The 21,098-nt window shown below is 40.4% G+C and overlaps 3 protein-coding genes across 3 annotated transcripts; 2 read left to right on the top strand and 1 right to left on the bottom strand.

Moving 5' to 3' along the window:
- Positions 1-1,172: 1,172 nt before the first annotated feature.
- rassf4a (Ras association domain family member 4a) lies at positions 1,173-19,686 on the bottom strand. Its single transcript, XM_085800191.1, has 11 exons — positions 19,592-19,686; positions 14,312-14,380; positions 14,099-14,174; positions 6,493-6,599; positions 5,673-5,737; positions 4,480-4,649; positions 3,940-4,041; positions 3,811-3,862; positions 3,578-3,699; positions 2,628-2,725; positions 1,173-1,679 (listed from the first exon to the last, which is right to left on the bottom strand). The coding sequence occupies exons 2-11, from the start codon at positions 14,362-14,364 to the stop codon at positions 1,610-1,612; spliced, it is 915 nt and encodes a 304-aa protein (XP_085656317.1). The 5' UTR covers positions 14,365-14,380; positions 19,592-19,686; the 3' UTR covers positions 1,173-1,609.
- On the top strand, positions 8,115-9,118 carry LOC146973538 (uncharacterized). Its single transcript, XM_085800192.1, has 2 exons — positions 8,115-8,254; positions 8,460-9,118. The coding sequence occupies exon 2, from the start codon at positions 8,461-8,463 to the stop codon at positions 8,863-8,865; it is 405 nt and encodes a 134-aa protein (XP_085656318.1). The 5' UTR covers positions 8,115-8,254; position 8,460; the 3' UTR covers positions 8,866-9,118.
- Positions 14,952-16,525, top strand: LOC146973537 (C-X-C motif chemokine 10-like). Its single transcript, XM_085800193.1, has 4 exons — positions 14,952-15,089; positions 15,283-15,412; positions 15,511-15,594; positions 16,121-16,525. Exons 1-4 carry the CDS (start codon positions 15,035-15,037, stop codon positions 16,254-16,256), a joined length of 405 nt encoding a protein of 134 aa, XP_085656319.1. The 5' UTR covers positions 14,952-15,034; the 3' UTR covers positions 16,257-16,525.
- Positions 19,687-21,098: the final 1,412 nt, after the last annotated feature.

Genomic DNA, 21,098 nt, shown 5'->3' with positions numbered 1-21,098 from the left:
AGATGTTCATAGACAAAATAATTATCTGCTTTTCTGCTAAAATCCTTATCACTACTGTTACATTTACAGCATTGCCACAGACAAAAACATTGATTTTCTTTGGTGGTGTGTCATATTCAGCAATAACACACTCAAGCCACTCTACAATATACGTATAGCCTACAGCTATATTGTCTCTCTGAGAAGATGTGCAATTATAAACAATAGACGTCTTAGAATGAATGACTTGTGTTGATGATCTGTTCAATTTGTTTGGAGCCTCAACAGTTTGGTAGTTTCAATACATCACATTGTGTATGTTCCTTAGAGCTCTGGGGTTAATTTCACCCCCATATGAGCTCCCCTGAAGCTTGAATCCTGATCTAGGCTTGGCCCTCTTGGTGAAAGGTAGCTAATCCACAGTGCTGCTGCTGCATCAGATTTTTTAGTTTTTAGAAAAGCTGATTATTTCTGTTACTGGCAATTACATAAGCTGTTGCTTCATATTCCAGCTGACTTAAGTGACTGGAATGAGCGTGGATGTTCAAATATCAATATCAAAGCTGTAAAATATAAAGTTACCTCATTATTTTGTGCGGCCAAAAGAAGAGAAACCGCTAAGCTGTTTCTCTTCTTTTGTTTGAGGATTGAAACCTTGTCCATGGTGTACGTAATGTTCTTGGACTGACTGTGTGTGTGTGTGTGTGTGTGTTTTTTATTTCAGCTTGGATTCATTAAAAAAAAAAAAAAAACTTTAACAATTACAAACATTCAATCCAAACCCACCCAACCTGTTGGGTCTGGCTGTGGATCCATGTTTAGGGTCAAGGTGGGTCCACAAAACATTACAACAGCCTTACTGTTTGTAAAACTGTGGGAAAAAGGAACAGTCCTCCTCTCTCAGGATACCCCCATTGTGTAATGTAATGTTGATAAGTTCTCACACACACACACACACACACACACACACACACACACACACACACACACACACACACACACACACACACACACACACACACACACACACACAAGCTCATGGGAACTAGCTGGCACAGAGGGTCACTCAGAAGAACAATGCTAATCTGAGCTCCAGTCACACTGGAAGTGCGGGAAATAATAAAGATGAATGTTTTCTTTGTGGGAAGTCTGAGCTGTGCATTATGTTTGGTGTCAGCAGAGATCCAGCAGCATTTAGAAAGGCCACACTAAAACTGATTTATTACAATAAAAGGTCCAAGTCAGAGAAAACATTACCAAAAGCAGCTCGTATAAATATCCACATTTGCAGTAGGAATTTTTCATACAAAATTCAAATACATAAATTGCAGAGTTATCAAAACAGTGGTGCACTTGAAGTAATAACATTAAAATACAGATCATACAAACTGTGGAGATATGAAATTCTAAAAGTAGAAGCACATTGGTGCATGATATGGTTCTATTGCAGCCTTTACTTTTACCCTTTTATTTTACCTTAACCTCTACATTCACTATCTGGAAATGTTCCCACAGCAAATCAACAATCATTAGTGTTGCAGCCCCCCCCCCCAACACACACCCACACACAAATACACTCACACTCACACATACAAACCCACACATGGATCACATCCGTACACAGCCTGCTCTATACTCTGTCGGCGGAGTGAGCTCTGCCTTCGAGCTGGTGCACAATCATAGACTTCAGAGCACTGTACCTGCAGAGGTGAGAAAGCACAGAGGATTAAAGACCGCTACTATTATACATTCACATACAGACATAAATGAGTGACCAATAGTATGGTGAAAAAACTTCTGCATCTATTTATCTTTTCTTTATAAGTAGGCATTGCATGACCAAACCAAGATTTCTATTTCAAACTGTTGATTACTACACATTAGCTTGTATTTATGGCGTTGGAATGGTGTATGTGGAATTGACTCAAAGGGATAGTTCAACCTTTTTGGCAAATTGGCCCATTGCCATAATCGCTAGGTTCGTTATCTTTATTTGTCGGTGCAAACTGTTGTAAAACCGCCGAGCCGAGTGGCGAGCTGCTGAGAGCTACGCTACAGAGGCTAATGGGATTTCTTGGTTTCCCTCATCAAACTCAACAAATACACAATCCAACAACTCCAAAACGCTCTGGTGGACAAGTTGTGACCTGCACATTAACCACGAGATAATAACGGTGAATGTGCAGGTCACAACTTGTCCACAAGAGCGTTTTGGAGTTGTTGGATTGTGTATTTGATGAGTTTGAGGCCTTTCCCCAGTTTTTGGCCTTTTTATGTAATTTCTTGACAACAGTGACAGTGTTGGATGTTACGAGTGCATGCAAGGCGAGCTGTAAAATATCCTTGTGCATGTAAAACAATGAATCATATGTTTGAGCCCACATGCTACAAGTAAACAGACATACGCACGTAGAAACACATAACAGGGTTAAAGGGCTGAAATATCAGTCATATGAGTTAAATGATTATGCAGTCAGTGAAAACAATGAGTGATGAATGTTTCACACAAACACAGTCTTCATTGAAGACAGGCAGCCTTGTTTTGATGTTAGATACTGGCCTCACATAATGAAATCAGCTGTGGTCATTAAAGCCGGCTTTGTCTCGACTGAAGCCAGTTTTGCAACCCTGAAAGATTGTTGACTTACTTTTTGGTCAGTTTGTTTATCTCACGTTCTTCTTCTTCTTTAAGTTTCTCTACGAAGCTGTCTAAAACAGGGATCTCAAACTTTATGTACTGGGCAACCTGTGGAGAGAAAGATTCAGACATAAGTTTGAATGAGCTACACATCAATTAAATGTGTTCATACTTCTTTTCTTTGTCCAAAATAAATAAATAAACACAAATAAAATGAAAGAATGACAGAGCTAAAAATTGATAATAAAATGGATTACATTGACTGTCTGCAACACTCCAACATCCAATGGATAGTAACAAAGGTTATGAACAAACAAAAATCACATTATTTGTATTTAAAAATAATAAATAACATTCGAAATTACAGTAATTTGAAGAAGGCAACCTATAAATCTGTTCCCTCTTCCTCTAAAACAGCTTGTTCTGTGGTGCATCCGCAGTGACCAGAAGGTTAATTCTGCAAAGAAACTTTACTGTTGAATAATTTAAATGTAATCTTTAAATACCCAAAGCAGCACAACCAAATCTTAGTCACCTCCATTCATGGCAAAAATAATAGGTGGATATTTCAAATCCTTGGATAAAACTTTATCTATAGCACTGACAGATGATCTGATATTTAAACTTATATTACGGTGTTGATATAAATATATCTTTGTATACTGTATATTAGATTTCACGATAGAGAATCTAGAAAACTCTCCAGCAACAGTCTGGTTTTATTTATATCACTCAGTTCAGACACAACACACTGTTGATCACCTTAGTCTATTGTTACATCAGTCCCAAAACAGGATATCTTTCCTCATCTGGCTAAATTTAACCCAACTGTCTGTCTGTCATTGGTCCATTGTTTCCTTGTGTGTCTATGTAGAGGACAACACATAAAAAAGAAAAAGAGTAGTTTATTGTAAAACAGATGAGAGGGAGAGGGAGTGGTGGCAGGAGGCCCAGACTCACATCATACGTGACTTCCTCCCCCAGGTCGGCCTCCATGATGAAGATCTTGGAAATTTTCTCGCAGGGTCCATAAAGCACCCGCGCCACCAGCGGGTACTCACCATCTCTCAGGCAGGACCGCTCTACAAGGTCACAGTCGAAGACAGCAAGTGAACACAAACATACACACTCACAAATTACACAAAAAATGCATAATGTCTAGTGAGAAAACCACAGTGAAATGTACGACTTACCACCAGACTCGTGCACCATATAAAGGACAAACTCTTCAGGATTATTCTCCACCTTAAAAAACACAAAAAACATTTTATTTCTTGTTTTCGGTTTTCCTCAGACACCACCGGTGTCTCACTGTCGCTCACCCTGAACTTGTGCAGCAGCAGGTTGAGGACTTGTCCGGTCGTCATGGAGCTGTTTACTCGGACGTTAGTGACTGAACCATAGGCTGGAGTAAACACAGATGTCTGAGGGAAAGAAAAATAAACAAGCAAGAAACGTGTAAGTGAGAGAACACAAAGTTTTACAAACACTGCTGAGTCCTTGATGTGAACATGGATTCCTGGACTTGAACACCTTGGACATTTTGGACCGGGAAATCTAAAACAAAAAGGAAATCCCTCAGTCTGAAGCTGGAATCTGTTCAAAAACAACACACACACACATGCATGAGGTCAGGACACGCACACACACTGTGTATCCAGGAGAAACTGATGAAGGAACTCAGTGTAACCTTGTATTCTGCAGCACATTAATAAAATCAGCCTACAGCAGGCCATTGTGAGACGGAGCACAAGTGCAGGCACACCCGCACAGGAAACCACTGCCCCTCTGCACCTGGAGATGTGTCAACAATGGGATACATTAATGTGTGCACTTGTGTGTGTGTGTTCTGTTTAATGTACCTTGTGGTTGTAGAAGTGCCCATTGATTGAGAACCTGTGTGTGCGCAATCGCTGTAAGTCTCTGGCCGTGTGTGTCTTTGTCCTCCTCTGGACGCGCATGAAGGAAGCGTCACTCCTGGTCCTCAGCAGCTGAGGAGAATCCTCTTCCTCCTGACCACCCATGTCACCACCTCAGGGACGCACGTGCACAAACACACCTCTCTTAACACGTGTAACAGCTGGTTTTTATGTGTCACACAAACTCAAACGGAATATGGAAAGAATTAGTTCAGATTTCTTTTAAGAGACTTAAAAACTTAACTCACTTGGTTTATCCATGGTTTAATCTATTATTCTCTCCTAAAAGTTGCCAGAGCATGTTGGCTCCACCTATTTCATTTCTTATATAGAGTTTAATCAATAATTGAGTCAAATTTTAAAGCCAATAGGCACTATATTCAATGTAATCATATTATTTGAAAAGTCTATATGTGACTAAAATCTGCCATCCTACATCACGTATCTTTCGTTTCACCAAGAAAATGGTAAACTCCATATGAATAAACTATTTTTAACACTTCGCATGTGAACATTCATTGATATGATAAGCACCAACATCACCACATGTTACATTACATGGTTTCAATTTTAATAAAGACACTTATGTTAGTGTCACTTTGTTTTACTGTAATTCAAAGTGAAAAATGTACAATAAAATAGAAATAAATATCATAAACATGTGCTGTATTATTCCCCTTTAGTGTTTCAATCAGAGTGTTTATTCCTTTGGGACAGAATTACTGTAAAATCATCACGTGACAAAACTATAATGAATTCCAAACCAATGCTTTGTGTTAGCAAGGGGAGTAAATAAGCTGTGAACATCCCATCTCAATTATTTATCTTTGAGATGTCAGCAGTTGACAAAACTGCTTAAAAAGCCCAATGTCAGCCCCATGACTAAATCCAGCCCTGATTATTTATAGTCCTGGTGATCTGATCTGACCTCCTGCGATAATCTGTGCCCAACATGTGAGCCAGCCTTTTTCCATTTGAAGCGCTGAATGAAGCACTTGTGGAGCTCTAATCTGTTTCAGTAACTGTGGTGTGTGTGCATGCGTGAGTGTGTGTGTGTGTGTGTGTGTTTAATCTACAGTAATCCATCAGGTGTGTTTGTGAGTGTGACTGTGAGACTGCACGTGTCCATTACTCACCTGCTGGTTCAGTTTCTCTGTCCAGTGAATTATTGTTTGCAAATGCCACAGAGGATCTATCGTTACTGTGGAGACAGAGGGAAAACATGCTCACTGTTGGTATAAACTTAATATGCATCCATGTGTTTTGCAAATATAACATTAGCAGTAACTAATTTAACAACATATTTCCTATCACCTTTAACAATTATTTCATGTAAAACTTGAGACATGAGGTGAAGAATATAGCTCTCCTCCTCTGTACCCCCTTCTATTTACCTTCATTACACACTACTACTGTATGTTCATTTTTTACTTGCATTGCAATAATGGATATTTCCATTATTCAGACAATCATTTTTCTTCATTAGCCTAATTTAAATCTTGTTTTGGTCAAAAAATGTAATAAAACTGAAAACCATTAAAATTTCCAAAATTCCAACAGTAATACTATATATTATTGTTTTGTGTGACCTAATATCCAAAACCCAACATATTGATTTTATTGTAATATCTATATGAATGAAAAGTGTCAAATCAGAGAGATTTTTAGATGTCATTTCTTTATGTCTATTTTTTTCAGGGTTCATTCACTGTCTCTTCTGAATGTTTTCTGAGATAAATTATTTTATTTTGTCTTATCTTAATTAAAAATCATCATGACAGCAATCACCAGGTAGAAGCAGTTTCCACAGCTTCCTCAACTAAATAATACAGGGTGGAGTTAAACTATTAAGACGAGGAATTTCTCCGCTATTGTGTGAGAGTTCACTGTGAATGTTACTGCTCCACATCTGTTTGTTCAGGCATCTGTGTGTCAGTGTGCAAAAGGTTCTTGTACCGGTTGAGGCGAAATCTTTCATTGTCGTCGTACATCTGAAGCCTGATTGGTCGGCGCAGGCCCCAGTAGATGTTCAGCAACCCCTCGAGGATGAGCTCCCCATCCTCCTATACACAATAGCACACAAACACAGACATAGACACACATATAACAATAATTATCAGCAGTCATGGTCAGGGGGGATATCCTGCTGGCCACCTGCCATAGTGGCTCAGTATCAGGTGTACGTGCAGAAGCAGCCGCTCACAGCAACACGGTGAACCCTCTCCTCTTGGAGAAAACCTGTAAGACCCCACCCTCCCCCTCTCCCTCCTTTTTTTCTCCTTTTTTTTTTACACAGTACAAGGATGAAGTCACGTCTGAGAAGGCAGCAATAATGGGAACAGGGAACTTGTGCTGCTTTTGGTCACGTACACACAAGGGAGCAGTTTTGATTTCACAAAAGCGAAACTCTAAAATTAAATTGTAAACGTCCACACAGCTGAGAACAGAGAAAAAGTGTTTACATGCTTAACCAAAACAAATTGGCCTCTCGCATGAGGTCGCACAGCTGATTTTTTTGTCCAAATTTGACAATTGAGCCACAAATAAATGTAATGGTAACCTCACATAACACACCTAATCACTTTGACAGATAGATTACCGTCACACCATCAGCAAACACTGTATCTAATGACTAAATCTCATTTGAGTGATAATACAATGAAGCCCTATTCATAATAATCCACAAATGTCAGTCTGATCAGCTGATGCATTTCCAGATGGAAATTTGGTTACCCTGTGGTGCTTTTTTAAAATTAAATCCAAGTAATCTAATTGTTTGGTAAATAAATAAAAAGATATGTCTGGGTAAAGCATTACAAGAATCACAAATGTGGTGATTACAATTATGCAACTTTGTAAATAATATAGGCCTACTGCACAGTGTGTTGGATTTACTGTAATAGTTAATGTGGCAGTACCATGGGATGTGAGACAGACTTTCGGCATCAGTCTGGTCAGATGATGAATTATTTATGAACAGTTTTGTCTGGCTCCTGAGGAACAAAACATCACACTCAACAGAGAAAGATGAATTCAGTGCTAAGTAACCACAGCCTGAAAGGCCAAAAGTAAAATGTACAAAATCTTTTTGTACTTCATGATTTATTTGCCTGACAGAAAAATGTGTTTCACTTAAAAAATCCCCCCAAAAGTAAAGCTGTACAAGAGGTTATATAGGCAGAAAAACAGTTTTTCTCCATGGACAATCGACCACTGTGGACTGTGAAATCCAGATTGTTAATGGTTTTATTTGCATGGATAACTTGTGGATTGCGTAATTCTTGTCGTACAGTCGGGGGAATCAAAATGAAGTGGTAATAATTTTGATATGTTCCTAAATGAATGTAAAGGGGGGGGGGGCAGAAAGTAGGTTTCTGGAGGTGTGTCAGATGGCTCCCAGGGCTTCATTGTTTCTGGAACATAAACAGTCGGAGCAGCTGCACCACTGAACCACGCTGACCCGCCACTCCTGAGTTTCCTGAACAGGCATGAACACACCCTCCCTTACACATACACACACACACACAGACACACACCGCAGATGAGAGTAAGGTCAGCAGGGCTATTTTTGGCAGCTGTGGTTAATCGCTCTGCTGCACCGTGCCTCTATAAAGCCTGGAAACCGCTCTGGTCCAGTCATACTCAACTGATCAACTGAACGGACTAGACATCACTCTGCTTCGCTCTGCGTGTCGGACTCAGAACTGAAGCAGCAAAGGTGAGAGCACTTCTTCTTCTGTTTCCATTATTAGCTATTCTTTATTACAATCCAGCTGTACCTACTAAGGAATTATAACATGTTTACATATTTACTTGTTACAATATGAAAAACTAATTTAGCACAGACAATTAAAATTTAAAACAAAATTTATTTTTAGTTACCTAATATTTAACTAACTGTTTTTTTCCCTCTCCCACTTTAGCATGAAACGCAGGCGGTTGTTGCTTTCTCTGCCTCTCCTACCTACCATTACTGAGACGCTGGAGGACTTGCCTGTCCCCCCCACATCCTCCCTGTGTACCCAGGGCTCAGAGTCTCTTGAGGACTACATGACCAGTATTCAGGCCCTTGCTCGCCCCGTTGAGGCCCCGAGCTGCGGCCCCGTCAGACTCCAGAGGTCCCCCAGGCTACGGCAGTTCTCAAAGGCTCAGATGAAGCTGTCTGTTTCAGCTTCGCTTCCTCGCGGGTCTCCCCGCGCACTAAGGACTACTAGAGCTTCCAGCCTGAGTCTAAACAGCACAGAGGATTTATCTCTGAAGATGGGCAGAGAACGAGACAACAAGGGCAAAGACCCCATGGACTGGCTGTTTGGCCAAATAAGGACTTGAAGGGAGACGCCGTTGCGCGTCCTGTGGACACTTTGGTGGAATATCTCATAATACATCTGGCTGGAAGGACATGCTGTGTGTATGGAGATTAAAACAGAGCGCTGGTTCATGGGACTCACTTATGAAGTCCTCACGAATGAAGAAGATCTATTTATTTCTATGCACTGAGGACTCAAGTCCACATGTTTACATTAATATTTTGTAAAGATGTCAAGGATTATGTTTTGTAATAAAATACTGAAATAACCATGAATATGTTTACTGTTTGCTGTTTCTACTCCACAAATCTAATAATTGTTTAATCTTTAAAAATCAGTTATCACACAAAAGACCAGTGTCAGGTATTTCCCGGTTCAAGATATTCAAAGGTGATGATTTTCTGTTTGTTTCCCGTTTTCTGTCATAAACTGAATCTCTAGGATTTTGAAGCTATTACCTTGGGGACTTTAAACTTAAACATTTTACTATTTTCTTTCATCTCGGAAACTTAATGGCTAATTGAAATACTAATGCTATACTATAGTATAGTTAGTTGGTTGAAAAGCTATTATGGATTGACTCCACTTGAGGTGAGCATATGTCAAGTATCTTAATTATGAATAGATTCCTCCGGATTTGTTGCAATTGCTGGTGGTGCTGGATGTATAAACTCTATAAAAGGCAATATCCTATGCTTACCTAAATTTCATTGGTGTTGTTTACTTCTGCCTCATTATCCTGTTTTTCAAACTCATGCCATGTGAGTAATGTAGCTACTTGTTTTCCCTGAGGTATGAAACTAAATTCTTGTGAGGGAACTGGACTTGTAACTTTGTGTTTGTGTGAACACAGTTCGGTAGTGCAGTAGAGCAGTAGTGGAAAAGTTTCCGGAATCTGTGCAGACTGGAAACAAAGTCTCTGGATACGACCTCACTGTGTTTACATTTGTCAGGAAGTTTGGCAGGCGGCTGATGAGCTCTGCCCAAATTTATTGTTGTAATACTAAAGGCTAATTTCATGCATGCATGGCATATGCACCTGCACTCAGCGGCGTAGCCATAATTTTAGAAGTGAGGGGGACAAATTGTTCAAAGGTCTATTGAGTGATTTCTCATCCTCTCCTTAGCAACTAAAGAACCACACAAACAAACAGAACAGCACGGAAACCGACTTTAGCTCTTTAAAAATGATATACAATGTCAAAATCGAAACTAAAGTTGCCAAACTCTGGTTGAGTTGACATAGAATGACCCTGAAGTGCGGGGGACATGTCCTCCGTGTACCCCGCGTCCGCTATACGCCCATGCCTGCACTCCACCAGACCCAACTTTTATCACTTCATAAGTTTGTGCTTTGTAAATCTATTCGGCTCATCAAATATTTCTGTATACGGTATATTTACATCTTTTGATAAACGATCAGATTAATTTATTAACAGAGCATGAAACCCATGACAGCCATACAGGATGAGGACTGTTAAAATAATGTGAATCCTATGTTACAGTCCTCACTGACCAGCCATACTAATGTTTATTGTCAGTGATTTTTAAATCTGAAAAACAAAACATGCCACTGACCTCTAGTGGTAATCAATGGTGCTGCATTGAGGGCTGTTTTGCTTGAAAAATGCTTGATACTGCCACTAGAGGGAGCTGCACACACACATATTGATATTTGGCATCAGCGCAGCCAAGTACAGTAAAACACATTCAGCTACTGGAGTGCCCAGAGCTGACTCAGACTGAAATGTTTCAGCTAAACCACGGTATAATGTGACCACATTATTTGGTAAGAGGTGGGTTTAACTGTTTGAATGGCAATGCTTCAAATTCAAGGTTTAGCCCTTTGTTAACATATGGACCATGCTGAAGTGCTCTTTAGCACGACAGTGAATTGATCCTGGATCCAGAGAACATTCTGCTGTGTGAGCAGTAAAAGAGGAAGATGCCTCCAGAAATCAAGATAAGTTTCGTTTTGACTTATAACATAGTTGTACTCTAACAGGAGAATATGTCGGTACATGTTTTTTCCTCAACACCGGCACTAAACCTCCAATCACCTGACGTGCAATGTCATGACATGACTAATAGGCCTACTTATCACATGACTACACCTGTAGAGCACAACCATGACACAATCTTTAAAAAATCCTTTCAAATCGCAAACAGACTTTTTCCTACACAAAACCTGTTTGCATTACTCCAAACAATCGCCCGACAGCTACTGTAAAACAAACACCCAGACATGTCAGATAGATATCGCCGTACTGAAGCTCTGTCTGGGAATTATGGTAGGCTACAAGTAAAATGGCTGGTTGTCATCAAGTTCATAATGAGTTTCCTGATTTCATCTTATGCCAGCTTCAACTCCAAGAATTTCACTGCTGAGTAATATGTTTGTCCCTCATATCCACGAAATACCTAATGAGTCAGTAATGACAAAACGTTAGTCTTGCCCTCTGTGGTTTAAGAGGTTTAAGAAGTCTAGCAATGTCACTGTACATGAATGTATAAATCCATTTCACGAAAAATAGAAGAATTTACATTAAGTGTAGCTCTACACAACGTTACAGTTGTTAACATATTATTAACATAGTATGGCAGGAGGACCTTTTCATTACAACATATCCCACATTACATTTCAGTACATTATATTACGCTCACTCATGGGGAGATGTTTTTGTCCAGCGTGATCTACAAGTGAGGGACCTCACTTCACTAAAGCCTCAGTGCAATAGGAGATACTGGGAGATTGTGAAATACTGCATTTATTCAATAAAAAAGAATAACAGGTGAAGAGGTTTATAATAAGTGCTGGTTAGGAGGATAACAGTGTTAGGAAAGAAGGTGCCTTCAGGAGAAGTGAGTTTTTAAGAGATGATTGAAGTTAGAGAAGGATACCTATGATTTGTTAGCATTCGGTGGTTTGGCCCCAGCATCAGGGAAGCACTAACAAGAGCTGCCTCGACTTCAGTCGCATGTGGGAACGGCAATGTCACATCCTACTCTAACAACACGGGAACAAGAGAGTTCATTTGGTAGTTTTTGAAGCTTTTGAGTCATATCACATAATCTTCACAAACAGACAATGCTGCTGATTATGTTGATGTTCAAATTTCAATTTTCTTGGCAGTTTAAAGGGGTAATTTGGAAGTTTTCTCATGTTTCTTACGTTGCCTTGCCATCATTGTCAGCATGTTATGTACCAAATACACTCCCTTTGCAAGGCAAGGAAATTTTAATTGTGTAGCCCATTTTTGCAAACAGGGCTTTACATGGCATCATAACAACATCGTCTGCCCTTAGACCCTCGCATCGACTGAGGAAAAACTCCCAAGAAAACCCTTTTAACGGAAAACTTTGGAGAAACCTCAGGGACCTCAACGTAATCAGAGAGAGATACCAGGGGCTGCAGCATGCTAACCTCTCCACCACTGAATGAAGGAATTGACTTTGATGATGAACTCACAGAGTGTTTTCTTGTCCTTGTTTATAAAGGTTTGAGCTCAACAACGGAAAAAGCAGTTGAGAAACCAGCTGTAACATTTCATTGCTCTTCTTGAGCTTTCGAGTCTATCACACACTGCCACTGTTTTAACAGCTGCTGTCTCTAAGGCCAAGAACAAACTCTTATTCTGAAAAAAAGTCATTGCAGATTCAACTTGTGAACTATTTGAACAGTGGAGCAAGAACAGACTTGTGTTTTTCAACTGACTGTTGAAATTTCAACAGTCACATCGGCCAGATGATCAGATTGCACTGGTGTAGCGTTACAGCTGGAGTGAAGTTTTAATTTTTGTCAGCATCACTCTAATCTAATCACACTAGACTGATCAAACAATGCTGTCTTCATGGCATTTTTATTTTTTTATTTATTTATTTATTTTTTACAACTCTTCTGTTAAAACCACACTGGACAGATTTTATTTACTATACTGTACCTGAACCGAAAGACTGATTTGTTTTGTAGCTAATATTTGAAGACTAATGAAATATTATTAGATATACTGATATGTTGTGCATTATATGAATGCTTATACGAATGAGTCATTGTCCTTGTTTGCTGTTTTCAACCTTTCTCTCCAAACTGGAACATTGGACAACTTGAGCAATAATATGAAAATAAATGTACTGTACAATCAACAATAGCCTTTTAAAAAATAATATTATATATATAACCACACTTATACATGATTATATATTAAAGTATTTATATATATTGGATTGAAGTGATTCTAGTCTGAGCTGAATCCGTTTAGTCATTGACCCAACATGTTTTGGTTGAAAGTAAAAAAAAAAGAAAAAACCACAAGCAGCCAAATTCCATGTCAAAACTTCAGCTGAGCAGTAAATCATTATGTTGTTGAGTCATTCTTTGTAATGAGTTCACTTTAACAACTTCTCATCCCAAAACAATGTTTCTGTCTTAATCTGTTGTAGAGGTTCAGGATATTGCGCCTTTAACTTACGGTTGATACTGAGTCAATGTCATGACGTCTGGTGTTTTTTACTGCACATGTGTATGTTGCATGTATGTTCATCAGGCCTGTGAACATGGGGGGATTTTCCCAGTGAGACAAATGGAGTGAGGCTGGCTGAGGGGACCAGAAAAGAGGGACAGACCATGACCACCCTGCTATGTACTGCCCACACCACACACACACACACACACACACACACACACACACACACACATACACACACACACACACACACACACACACACACACACACACACACACTCAGACTGATATGATCCTGTTCTCAAAAACCTGCTTGCGGACACAAAGGGGAACTCCCGACCAAAAAAATCAGAATAGTTATCAAACAAATAACCTCTAAGTCTTACAAACATCTCCACAGACAAGCAGGCGTTTACTGTGGAACTGCTTTGCTAAGCAGTGAGTACATATGACTGAAATGTACAACTCCCTCTCCCTCCATCCACTTCCATTTTCCTTTTGTGGTTAAGGTTTTTTTTTGTGGTTTACCAGCCCTTTGGTAAGTTGCACAAGAAGCCAGAAATTGCAGATGTGCACTGACCCCAGCATTGTCGCCATATTTGAGGCATGTTTGGTCTCAGGTTATCTGTCTAGGGATCAAAGTGGTTCCAGTTTTGATATGTGCAAAACACACTCTCACTGCCAAGGAATTATCGGTAACTCCCCATGTTTATTTCCTCCAGCTGCAGCGTCTCCTGTCCTGTCAGGTGACCAGGTGACCCATCTGCAGCCGAGCTATCCTTCTTTTCTTACCTCACGAGTCCTCAGCTGGAAGTTTTTCCCCTCATGGTAACAGTTGTAGGTCCTCAGAAGTGACAAGACATCAGACCTGAGTGTGAACACGAGGACACAAAGGAAAGATTAAGCTCTCACGGCTCTCACATGATCGCAGCAAAGATGAAATTCAATACATGCAATCGCTTTTGTGAGTTTACCTTATTGTATGTAATTGCTAAAAGGACTTACTTTGGTATAAGTTTCTCTTCACTGAGCTTCACGCAGGTCTGACGCTCACCCATTCTGTCTCAAGTGCAGCTGTGGCACAAAAATATGACAACCATTAAAAATAACATTAGGATGACATTGTTTCCCTTTGCATGTGAATCTCATATGCTATCATATTTCATTTTGACTCAATTTGAGTATTTGAAAGTGTTTCTTCTACAGTGCAGGGATGGACATTTAGGAGAAATCACATGATGTTGTTGATCGGGAGCCAACAAACTGATAGATGTCGTGTCGTTGCAGCAAAGCCGAACAAAGCCTGGAAACTGACACTGTGTCTTCATGTCTCATTCAAGGACAACTCTGTTTCTGTGTGCAGCCTCTTCTTAACACTTGACAAGCACTTAACTAATGATAAGAAACGCAGAGAGAAAGTTGTCTCACTGGTGCAGTCTTAGAGTGCACAACTGCTATCTTTTTGGTTTAATTTATTCAATGCTTGGTGAAAAACCATTAATCACTGTGTCCTTCAGGGTGTCAAGTCTCCTCTAGAAAAAGTAGGGAAACGCTGTCCCTGATCCCTGCATCCTGGTGGCTGCGCGTCCTGATTTTGAGAGGTGCCATGGGGAATTTCCTGGTTTGGAAAGCCCAGCGCTAAAGAAAGCGGGGGAGGAGCACAAGTATAAAGCAGCAACATGTGGCTCAACAGGCTCAGAGAGAGTCAACGCTCAGCTTGCCCCCACCATGAAGTCAGTCTGTCAGCTCGTCTTCCTGAGCCTCTGCTGCGTCCTGGTCGCAGGTAAGAACCTATAAATTGATCATTTTTTCTTATATTTGCTTGTTTTTCTTCGATTAAATGAGGATACAGGGAAAGAGAAGTTTGTTGCTTTGTTTGGGCAAAACTCTCAAAGTGTGAACTTGCAGTAACTTAATCCCTGCTTGGGCTGTGCTGTTTCTAATTAACCTATAATCCTGTTATGGTGTCTGTGCAGTGAAAGAGTCGGAGAGCACGTATGTCCCGGGAAGATGCATGTGCCCACATTCACAAACAGGCGTCAGGGGGCAACTGAAAGACCTCACAGTCTACCAAAAGAGCCCCAGCTGCAGCAAAATCACAGTCATGTGAGTGCCACATCCTGCAGACAAACACATTCATGCATACACACACACAAATGAAGATAAATGTGATTCAAAGTTTTTTTTCCATGTGTTTTTTTTAGAGTGACACTAAAGGGAAACAATGAACAAGTGTGTCTGAATCCAGAAGCACCGATGGGAAAACAGCTAATTCGCTGCTGGAATAGGTGAGCATCAGTGAAAGTTAACTAGTAGGACAAACACACCGTCTTTACAGGTAGAAACTGTAGACATGTCCTGAAAACCTTCATTTCTAGAAGGCAAAGGGATACCAAGACTTGTAAAGCAGAGGATCCCTTTATTGTTAAGTTAAGTTAGTTAGTTAGTTAGTTTGGCAACGACCTTTGTACTTGGCAACAACAGACTGCAGAATATTCATGTTACTGTGGTAAAGAAGGGCTCCACCCATCTTTATGGCCAACAATATCTTGGTTGTTGCCAAGCCAGTGCCTGTATTAACATGGCACCTATTGCCTCTGGCACGCTGGTAATCCGATTGTGTTGACTTTTGTATTAGTGCCAAAATTTGGCTTTGGCACTTTTATTGGCTTTTCCTATATAAGCTGTTAATGCATTATTAAATCTACCAAGCTGAGAGGTTTAGTTTTAACCCACATTGTCTAATATTACAGGAGCATATTCCCAGCTCTACTTCCATGCTAAAGTTTGCACTCCCTCTGTTGTGTTTTCTAGAGCTCATAAGTTGGGCCGTGATGTGAAACTGTGCCTGAAGAGGAGGAGAGGGAGAGGGAGAGGCGGGCAGCGCCGACGGTCCCGACTGAGGAGCGGTGGCCAACACTCGCAGGCTTCATCCTCAGACTCGCAATAATCAGCCGTCCTGCCAAATGAAATGAAGCTACTGCATTGGACAGAAGTGGGCACATACTGATTCTTGCCAAACTGTGGACTCCTAACTCCAGGCCGATGTGTCACAGACGAGATGTCAAGCTCCCCTGAATTTCTGTCCGGGCTGTAAATTGAACTGCTCTTCTACTCGCCAGCGGTGGGGGGCTTTCCTGTGCAAATGACTGAAGCACCAGATGTTTTATTTTAAAGCTAGGTTAGCTCTAAAACACTATCAAATGGTCAGTATATTGTTTATGTGTAGATCAGTGCACCTGTAAAAGCTAAGTGAACACAATGTTGGTTATTTATTTTTATACGAATATGGGAATTTTCTTCACAGATTGTGTCTTTTTTTAAAATAAATATATCTGAACAATGGTGGAGCCTTGTGTTCTGTTTCTTTTTTGTTAAAGCTCTGATTAAAAAAACGATTACTTCCTTAACAGGATATGAGAGGTCACTTAACCCACTGTCTTCAGCTTTGGTTAATAAACTACAGGATGTGAGTCAGTGACACACTGAGAAAATATATCTCAGTGAAAACATCTGTACAAATATCCCAAAGCTGTAACAGGAGTTTATCACTGCTGTGACAGAGGAAAGTAGTTAATGTAGAGCATTTGCTGGAGGTGTTTTGGAAAACAAGGCACCAGTGATTGTGTCTGTCATAGGTTGTAATGTTTTATGATGAACAGGCTCAGGTTGAGGTCTGGTGTTGCACAACAGGCTCATCTAGGTTGTCGGACGGCGTGACAGACTTTGAAAGTGAGTTTTTATGATGGCCGGCTCATGAAAAGCAGCTGTGAGATTTCTTGTAAAGCATGTGACACAATAGATCCCACATGCACGCACACGCGCGCACACACGCACACACACACGCACACACACACACACACACACACACACACTTCTGCCCACTTTTGCCCTGCTCTCACATCGATATGGGGAACAGATATTGTATAACCACTGCGTGTGTCCACTTGTCCTTTCCCACGACAACAATCGAACTGGTCTGTTGCTAAACTGCCATGAAATCATCCTGAGTTCACAGCGCACGGTGGGAAAACAGAAAGTGAAAGTAAACGGCTCAACAAAGACGCCTTTGTCTCAGGTAGAGCTGGGAAAGGAATTTGCCCATATTTGGTGCATTTAAACGTTTCCAGGCTCCTTTGAAGCTCCCATCAGAATTTTTCATTTCTGATGGGATTAGACAGGATACCAGCTGAGGGGATATGGCACCAGCTGTCTGGATAACTGTCTTGCTTCTGTGTGGCATGCAGAAACTCTCCTTAAAATCCTCAGCACACATAATCCAGTACTTCATTTTTTTTTTTTAAACACCACTACACTTATACGGTATGAGAACAGTAGGCTATGTGTACCTCCTTCATTGTTCAATAATCTACAGTGCTACCACTACCCTATACAGAATGTCAATAATTAGAAAAGATCTTAGTCTTAAATACAATGGTATATAATATGTTAATAAAATAATAAATATAATGGTGTTGTATTCACTAATAGATTTGTCTTATCTCAAGTTTAACTTGAAAGTGTTACTGTTGAGTTTTACTTTTTATGATACAAGTCAGATATTATTTTAAAAGGGAATTTTAAATAAGATATAAATATGATAAAAGTCTAGTAAAAGTGCAGTAACACTCTCTCATCTGTTTTAACTGTAACATACAGTAGTCTTTGCGTAAACACTTGTTTCTATGACAGCTGTCACACTGGCCATATAAACATGTCATTGATGTTGCAATGGTGCCACCCAGTGTCTAAAGTGTAATGCACACTGAAAATCACTGAGGTTCTCATGCAGAGTAGCAAAACTGTCTCCCTCTCATTAATGGTCCATAAACCAGCTGACGAAGAAAGTGGTTTATTATGCAGTGACTGTAGTGTGTCTTCACCATGACACCACTTGCAGGGACAGAGCCTGCAGGCCTCTTGTTTTGATGTGTTTTTACTCCACAGTGCTCAAAGCTCTGAGATCTTTATGCTATGGAGTTGCAGTGAATCATTTGGTCACATGATAAAGGAGATGATCTCTGCCTTTTTTTTGTAGTTGAAACAGAAGTTTGTCTTGGGAAAAAAAAAGAAGAAAAAAAAATGCTTGCATGAGCAGTGGCAGTCACCACAAAAACCAGGAAACAAGACTGCCCAGTACTGACTACAGCTGTCTGACTGGGAAGTGACTGCGGGAAGTGAGGCAGAGTTTCAGCTGAACAATGAACAACTGGGCAGAAAGAAATAGGCTAGGAGTCCAGTTGTTTTGAATTTCAGTCACGTCGCCGCTCCACTTATCACTCTTAAACAGTTAAAGATTAAAATCCCAAATCGTCTAAAGGACTCTTCATCATCTACATAAAAATCCAACAATGTTTATGTTAATTCCTGAGGCAGAGGCTGCACCTACCAGCCCTCCTCCCTCCCTGCAATGACCTCTACCCATCTCCACTTCTCATCCAAGGAAACTGCTGACAGAGTAGGTGCATATAATGGGATGGGATGGTCAGTCTATCGCTCATGCATATTTATACATAATAATGGGTGTATAAATATTCCATAACTTAAAGGATTTCCAGTCTGTTACCATTATTATGAATTATTCAGCCACTGCACATGGCTGCACAGGAGATGGACCAAAGACTGTGCAAAGAAGATAAGGGTCACTTCACTGGGTGGTGATGCAGAGATTTAGGTGAATTTTATATTCTGTCTCTTCTCTTCTCTTCTCTTCTCTTCTCTTCTCTTCTCTTCTCTTCTCTTCTCTTCTCTTCTCTTCTCTTCTCTTCTCTTCTCTTCTCTCAGCGGACAAAGAACCTTCATTGCAGGTCTGCTAATTGGTTTGATCATCGCGAGATTCGTATCCAATTATCGCACCTTCACCGGCAGCTGCGCCCAAAGACAATCTATTCCCATGCGTAAAAAATACTATCCAGCTACTCCAGCTCCAAATAGCACGTACACATACACGCACACACATACACACACAGTGCTTTTAACACAAACGTCTAGATTTCTAGACAAACGACGACAGGACAGACATCCCCCTGCAAAGCACTGATCCATTTCTTCTGCAGACAATAAACTGACGAAAAGAGAAGTTTTATAGCAGTCGTCAGGTTAGTAATATAGCCTAACTGATAAAATAAAATCGTTACCATTACAAACCTGCAGCAACTTCAGTATTTTGTTTATTGTCGGGTTTTAACCACGTGATTGTAAATGTAAAGTTCCCTCCCCCTCTGCATTAATATAAAAAACAACAACAACAGAAGCGGCAGTAAATTTGATCCGTTTGTTTCTTACCATATCAGAGCGCGTCTTCCGCGTATCTACCAGCGATGTTCGCTGTCCCGCACAACCTCCGTTATCTTCACGCCTCTCCGGCCGTGCGGCATTCAGAGCCGGAGGATAAAAACTGACAACGCAGTGATCCAATAGAAGGTACGTATCGGAAAGCCTCAGCCAATCAGCGTGTGAAAAGCAGGCGGGGTTAAGGCAGTCAGGGCCACATACCTCTCTCCTCCTGATCAAGGTGCATCTGAGTTCACAGCAGTGTCTTAAATTCAGCTCTTTGACAAAAAAAACAAAACAAAACAACTCAGAGGATAATTAGGCTATCAGACAATATTTCTTTTACTAATTTTGTTATTCTAACAATAATCCAGGTTGTTGTATTTTTTTTTTTTAAATTAGGGACCAATAGGTGTTATTGATTTAAATTTGTATCATGCATGAATTTCATTTTAGGATTCCACCTTTTTTGTTAGGCTACATGCTTTTATCTTTTATCCCATTTTTTTTGTTTGCCTATATATTAATATGTCAAATAAGATGTACTACAAAGAACCATCTCATGTGCATTTATTTTCACATACAGTAGCTATACAAGGATAAGAAAATCTAATTCCTCAATCACTAAAACACTGTCCAGTGCAGCAGTAAAGGAAGATGTCTCTTTAAGTGACCTGTTAAGATTTACTTCACCCATCCTGTTTTTGAGTCTGGATCTGCCATCTAGGAAACTATTGTAGGGTGGAAACACAAGCTGTAGGAAGTCTCTCTCTCTCTCTCCCTCTCCCTCTCTCTCTCTCTGTCTGAATAGGATTTATGATTTAACATGCACAGAGGAAGTAAGTTGTTCCAGCAGCTGAAAAACTTCCCTGACGGAGAACAGCTCATTCTAAAGGATATGGCTACGGGAAGAGGTCGGTGAGGCGTTTATGGAAGTGGTGTGGAAATACTGACGTTGTGTTCCTTCTCTTTTGTTTCTTATTGGGTCACTCGGCTGCTAGATATCCTCATGAAGAGGACAATGCCGCTCTGATTATGGCCCAGTGAGCGGCCATGAAAACCTCTGAAAACCCTGCACAAAGACTCCCTGTTCCCTCCATAAAGCACCAAAACATCTCCTGACTAGACTCACATGTCACGGCTTTGATATGCAGAAAAAAAACTGTTTAAAAAGATTGAAAAAAAAGGACGTGACACCATATTGCTGCTGGTGATGTAGATTGTGTCTGATAAAGAGAAAGGGAATACTCCAGTTGTTTCACCCACAGGCTATATGTGTGAGTGTGTGTGTGTTTTTACAAGTCTGGTGTCTGGCCCCGGCTCTTGGTGAGGTGTTTCCTGATGAATGAGACTCTCTGCTTCTATTGATTCTCTCCTTAAGCTTTGATGCTCCTGAGATGCTGCCTCTTAAGGCTACGTACGTAGGCTACAGTTGCATACTTACACTTCAGTGAACAAAGGACTGAGGAATACGGTGTGTGTACAGTGTGTGCGCTTGTGTTTTGACAGAGCAAAACCG

Source organism: Trachurus japonicus, chromosome 15 (assembly GCF_045865225.1).
Source record: "Trachurus japonicus isolate A0001 chromosome 15, Traja_1.0".
NCBI classification, from domain to species: domain Eukaryota; kingdom Metazoa; phylum Chordata; class Actinopteri; order Carangiformes; family Carangidae; genus Trachurus; species Trachurus japonicus.
This window is presented reverse-complemented; position numbering and strand designations above follow the sequence as displayed.

Bases quoted from the DNA above. Each gene is read 5' to 3' on its own strand.
- LOC146973538 (XM_085800192.1), top strand. From the start codon at position 8,461: ATGAAACGCAGGCGGTTGTTGCTTTCTCTGCCTCTCCTACCTACCATT.
- rassf4a (XM_085800191.1), bottom strand. From the start codon at position 14,364: ATGGGTGAGCGTCAGACCTGCGTGAAGCTCAGTGAAGAGAAACTTATA. The intron at 14,175-14,311 runs GTAAGTCCTTTT...GTTCACACTCAG, and splicing joins GAAGAGAAACTTATACCAAA to GTCTGATGTCTTGTCACTTC. The intron at 4,042-4,479 runs GTACATTAAACA...TCTTTCCCTCAG, and splicing joins GGCACTTCTACAACCACAAG to ACATCTGTGTTTACTCCAGC.
- LOC146973537 (XM_085800193.1), top strand. From the start codon at position 15,035: ATGAAGTCAGTCTGTCAGCTCGTCTTCCTGAGCCTCTGCTGCGTCCTG. The intron at 15,413-15,510 runs GTGAGTGCCACA...TGTTTTTTTTAG, and splicing joins TGCAGCAAAATCACAGTCAT to AGTGACACTAAAGGGAAACA. The intron at 15,595-16,120 runs GTGAGCATCAGT...TGTGTTTTCTAG, and splicing joins CTAATTCGCTGCTGGAATAG to AGCTCATAAGTTGGGCCGTG.